At 35.8% G+C, this 6,000-nt stretch overlaps 1 protein-coding gene across 1 annotated transcript; it reads left to right on the top strand.

The window, feature by feature from the left end:
* The first annotated feature begins 2,143 nt into the window (after positions 1-2,143).
* Positions 2,144-2,904, top strand: LOC149425834 (cuticle protein-like). Its single transcript, XM_089643653.1, has 2 exons — positions 2,144-2,155; positions 2,416-2,904. Exons 1-2 carry the CDS (start codon positions 2,144-2,146, stop codon positions 2,902-2,904), a joined length of 501 nt encoding a protein of 166 aa, XP_089499779.1.
* Positions 2,905-6,000: the final 3,096 nt, after the last annotated feature.

Raw genomic sequence — 6,000 nt, 5'->3', positions numbered from 1 at the left:
ATTGTATAAGCCACCTGTATGAAAGAAATTTGGATTCGCACATCATAAATTAATAATATTATATCATTTTGTATGAACCAACGTCATATTTACATATGAAATTTATAATGTAAGCTAAGGGATATAAACTTCTGTTTATATATAACTGGAAATGAGTTTATTTTTTCTTACTTTTGCTGCTGGTGATTGCATTGTTGATATGGGAAATATATATATACATATTTTAATATGCACGTTTTTAATCTGAATTCCACATTATAGTATTAATTATTAGAAATAATGTTCAATTATATTTAAAAATTTCTCATTCTATAAATTATCGCACACATTTTCTTAAATAATAGCAAAATAGTGGCGTCATTTAAATTAAACGAAATAACATAATAAAAATTATCAACATGTTTCAAAACTAAGGATTGTGTTCTTTAGTTCATAAAAGGTTAATTTTCAGTTCAATAATTATTTTACAATATATTTATTTATTTATAAAAAAATAATCACGGCTTAATATTTATTTATTTATTTTAGTTATAACAGGTTATTAAATGCATTTGAATTTTTTTGTCTTTCCAAATCAGCGAATTCTGTAATAGTTTTTATATAGATATTAGTACTTATTTGTCTCTTCTTATGTGTATTTATTTTTAGTATACCTTGTGCCTTGACGAAGAAACAATTGGTCTTGAAACATGTTGATAATTTTGATTAAAAAGTGGTATAAACAAATTTTCTTATTTTATTCAAATGATTTACATTGAATTGAAATTTTGCTTTAGGGCCAGGTTCTGAATAGTCAGGTACTTTGCCAACCTTCCCCATTCCCATTTTCTTTCCCTCCCCATTACATTCAGCTTAGCAAATACCCCAATTGAAGATGTCGAATTCTAGTTGGCTCCAAATGGTTAGGACACTTATGCAGTATTTTTTTTAAAGACGCCAGGTTTCGAACCCGGGAACTAGGGAGCCGGGGCCGAGGAGCATAACTAGAGATACATTTCTAAATCCTCGACAGACTAAAGCGTATATTTAGGAATACAGCTAACTCTGTCGGTAGGTAAATAAAAGTGCGTTTTTTACATTATTTCCAAACAGGAGGACTGCAGAAAAAAATCCTTCAGGGCCTGTGTCATCTTGGGGATATGTGTGGAGGTTCTTTTTAGGGAAAGGAAGGAGATGAAGCTCTGGGAAAGAAAAAGGTGTGAGTGTTGGGTAGGAATCTAGGGGGTCAAGTGTCAGGAGTGATGGACGTATGAATACATCCCCCCCACTGCGGTACAAGGCGATGGGTCGAGAGAGAGCCCGGCTGGAGAGGGTAAAAGGTCTCCATCAACCAATCTCTCACCATCCGACCCGCCACACAGCAGGTGGGCAAATGGCATTCCGTGAACCCGAGCACCGCTGCTAAGTCACCGAACGTAGTGAACCACTTGGGATAACCTACGACATGGGTGTTGGTTATCGAAATATGGGTACGGGTGGCAGTAACCATACTTGCCTCCCAAATCAACGATATCATTAGAATTAGATTAATTTTATAACACGAAGCATCGGAGATTGGCTATCGTCAGGTCGTCGTAACAGCCTTATAGATTTCAAAGAGGTGCATATAAAACTTGTGGATGTATATACATTTTTGAAACCAAAGTATTGTTACAAATTCAAAATCCATCAAAAACGACAGGATAAAATCTGTTATTACAAACCATTATTATTTATAGTCCAAGGACAGGTCTTTTTAGTGAATTTGAACAATTTGTGAAATTTCAAATAAAATTTTCTAATTCTGTGAAAGTTCTATTCAAGTTCTGCGAAGCATCTGGTCCATAATGAATTAATAACAAAAACTGATTAGGACATTCACAGAACCTGAAAATTAACGTTGAATTATCCAAATTCTGTGAAACAACCCGTCCTAAATGTAGTGAGAATAAAATCTCTGCGGAAGTATAATATTCTCTGAGTAATAACGTCATGTAATATACTGTCGTTTTCGTCACATATGAATACTGTTGTTACTACGCGGTGAAGAAAAGCTTGGATAGTTGGGAGATGTAGAAGGGGTTGTGAGTTGAGGTCACGACCGTGTTATTTATACTGAGTTTTCAGACCAATACGGTACAGTTTGAATTCAACAGCAGACAATATGGCATTCAAGGTACGTTTTCATTAAATTTAACTTTAATAAAAGCATAAAATAATGTCAAATAGGTATAAGTTTGTAAATATATTTCATTTCACTCAACATACATAACAAACATAAGTGTTTCAGGAAAACTTATGTTTTTTAATGTGTTAATGTTGGTAAAAATTTGAAGGGCCAAATCCAAACACAATTATTATTATTAGGATAGATTTAATCCTGTGGACATGAGGATTCCTTGATTTTTACTAATTATTTATGTGCCTCCTTTTCAGATCCTCGCTTTCGCTTGCTTCGTAGCCGTGGCCAACGCTGGTCTCCTGGCCCCCGTGGTACAGTATGCCGCACCCCAGGTCCACTACTCCGCCCCCCAGGTTCAAAAGGTCCACTACGCCCAGGAGGAGCAGTACGCTCCAGCTGCGTACAACTTCGATTACTCCGTCCATGATGAGCACACAGGAGACATTAAGAGCCAGCAGGAGACCCGCAACGGAGATGACGTCAAGGGATCCTACTCCCTGATCGAGGCTGACGGAAGCCGTCGTGTTGTAGAATACACCGCTGATGAGCACAGTGGCTTCAACGCTATCGTCCGCAACGAGCCCGCCCAACATGCTCCCCTGAAGCAGATCGTCAAGGTCGCCGCCCCCGTGTACGCTCAGGCCGCCCCCGCCTACCAGGCATACGCCGCCCCCGCCTACAAGGCATACGCTGCCCCTGCTTATAAGGCATACGCCTCCCCCGCCCAGTCCTATTACCACTAAACCGAACTGAAAACTGTGAAATTGTGATTTAGTAACTTATTAATAAATTATTTTGAACCGAAAAAATGTTTTCCCTTTTCTCCATCCCTAATCCCGAAAACTGAATCTTTACAGATGTGTTTGAGTATTTATAATTCTTTTGAAATGTGGTATCGTATCCTAACCTTTTTTCGTTTTTTTTATTCTTCATTAAATAATTATTATGTACCCACTAAACTGTTAGTAGTTTGTTAGCAGGTCGATTTCACGATATTAATTATAACACTAATGTACACTTATTACCAGAAACCACAGTATAGAAAATTGATATGTTCAACGGTGACCGGATAAATCATCACAATGATAATTCAGCACTTTTATCAGCATCTTTAAAAAGTTATATAAAGTCATGGAAAGTGATGAAACAAAAACTTTATGAACTGGGTTAATTAGGTTAGGTTAGGTTAGTTTAGGTTAAAAAATTTTTTTTTCATCTCTCCTAATGACTTTTTATCACTTTTTTTCAAAGTGTGTTGAATTGTCCCTGTGTTGAGTTATCATGGAACTATGTTCAACACGAGAACACGAGAATGTTCTAGGAAAAAAATTGTAATAACGGATAATGGTTGTACCCTTATACCTAGGCATATATTTATTTTAAAGTATCTACTTTGTAGTTGTCTTGTTTCTTACGAGTTGCGACCTGGAACCTTACAATCACTACATCATCGATTTAAAATCATTCGGGACTTGTTTGAGATAATGCTTGCTAAAACAAATGATAAGTTTCTACTTTATTGCAGAGAGGATCAATTTTTAAAAGTCGTCGAACGTTTTCAGCGCCATGTTAAAAGCAAGCATCAAGGTAATTAAGTAGTTTTACGATAATTACATATTTTCGAATAATATAATAGTGAGTTCAGGCCAAAAATCCAGAAAAATTAAACACCGTGTTTTACCGTTCTCAAGGTCTCACGTTGAAGAAGCACAAGTCTAGATTAATATATGACAAACCTGGGTAGCTAGAACGGTCGATCGGTTTATCGAGGATTTATCGATAAAATCGATAACTTGTCTTCATTCCGTGCACGACCAGAGATAGCTAACGTACAAACAATAGTTCACATTGAATAAATTGTGACCGATTAGTGCTTGTGAACTGTTTTTTTATTCTTTATCGATCTTCAGTGACGCTCGGGAACGATGACAAGTTACCGACATTATCGATAAAAACTTTATTTATCTACCGTGCTACATAACCCTAAAAGGATACTTAACAGATACCATATAATTATATTGAAAAGTGCCGAGTTTATTTGTGTTTAGTAATATTTTCGGAATCATATCATTCCCAACAGTAATAATAATAATAATTGGATGACTTGTATAGCGCCGTTTTTGTGCAAAATCACCTCAAGGGCGCTGTACAAATTTACAATACATTTCTACACTGATCTATGTTATTACTAACTATTTATTGAGATATAATGCCTTATAATGTCTTCAGAGGGCGAAACAGCTGTCACGCGTAATAATAATTAAACAGCAGAACTTGTTTAAAAATAAACTGTTTTTATAAACCCAATAACAATATTATTCAATATATAAAAAATAATAAAATAAAATGGAGTTCTACAAATTAAACTTAATAACAATAAATAAATTTATTGAGATAATATACAGTTCAATACTTACCTGGTAGGTCACTTGAGATTAACACTTAATTAACATTTTCCAATTGTTTATTAGCGAAATTTAGATTCAGGATTTAGAACATAATTGGAAAATTGAATATAAATGGACATTCTCTTAGGAATGGTATATTTAATTTAAGGGTATGACAGTCATTATTTAAATACTCGTAATTGGCTGAGAAGTCATAAAATTTATAACACATTTTTAAAACATCATTTAAGCATTGTATAGCACTTTTATAATAAGAATTATAATAATCCAGAATGTATGCAGGGGTAGTGCAATGCAACACATGTATTGCATTGCATGTATTGCAATAATGATCCGACAGGCACAAAAAAGCGGAATTTAAGTGAAAAAAGATAAAATATAAACACAAAAATAAGTGTGAACAGCCGTTTATAGAGGATATTTGCACATCTCTTGTCTCCAGAGGGCCATCAGAGGGGACTCCATCCAGGCAACCATGGCAGTGATGATTTTGTTACTTGATTGGCGTAGTCTGCGCCATAAGCTTCCCATGTGATGGCGGAGAAGCGCTCTGAAAGAGTGTACTCGTCCCTCCAGGAACATTTCCGTGGCGCTGCAGTATCTTGGTAGGCGGAATAGTTGGCGATAAGAATTATTGTAAGCGACTTTTAGCTTATGCCATTGGGATGCAGTGTAATCCACCCACAGTTCTGACGTGTACAGCAAAGTGCAAAATGCGTTGAAAAGTATCTTTTTCACGTTTGTACTGCAAAAGTGAAAACGCCTTGACAGCATACCTGCTCTAACGGATATCGCTCTTCTTTGCCTTTCCATATCCTCGATGTCTTTCAGGTCGTCTGTGATAATATGTCCCAGGTATTTGATGCTACGACTAACATCCATATTCCTTTCATGTAGCCATACTGAAGGTTTTAGCATGTTTTCGTTTTTGCATTTGAAAACCGTAACTATTGATTTGGACGTATTATATACAAGGTTATGATTTTTTGCAAAATCTTCACATATTTGGAGTAGTTTCATCAGTGCGCTAAGTGATGGTGCTAGAAGAACCATGTCATCTGCGTAGTTAATATTGTTTACACATACTCCTTGAACATGGCAACCTATCTTACTGTTATTAAGTCTTTGAATTAGTTCATCAGTGTATATATATTAAACAGTGCTGGAGACATGCTTCCTCCTCGCCTTACGCCACTTTTGAAATAAAATGGGTTGGAAAACTCGCCAGACCATTTCACCACATTTTTTCGCTGCGTGTGCCGAATTGAAATAATTGCTATTAAATCTTCCGAAACTGCTCTTTTCCTGAGTTTTTCCCAGAATTTATTGTGACAAACACGATCAAACGCTTTGCTTAGATTTAGAAAGCAGGTATAGATTGGCGTTTTCCTTTGTTTATAATAGCTGATGGTTTCTTTTAAGGAATATATT

This window comes from Hesperophylax consimilis, chromosome 2, assembly GCF_061612785.1.
Source record: "Hesperophylax consimilis isolate HC1 chromosome 2, BYU_Hcon_1.0, whole genome shotgun sequence".
NCBI lineage: Eukaryota > Metazoa > Arthropoda > Insecta > Trichoptera > Limnephilidae > Hesperophylax > Hesperophylax consimilis.
Note: the sequence above shows the minus strand (reverse complement) of the source record. Positions and strands in the feature narration are given on the sequence as shown.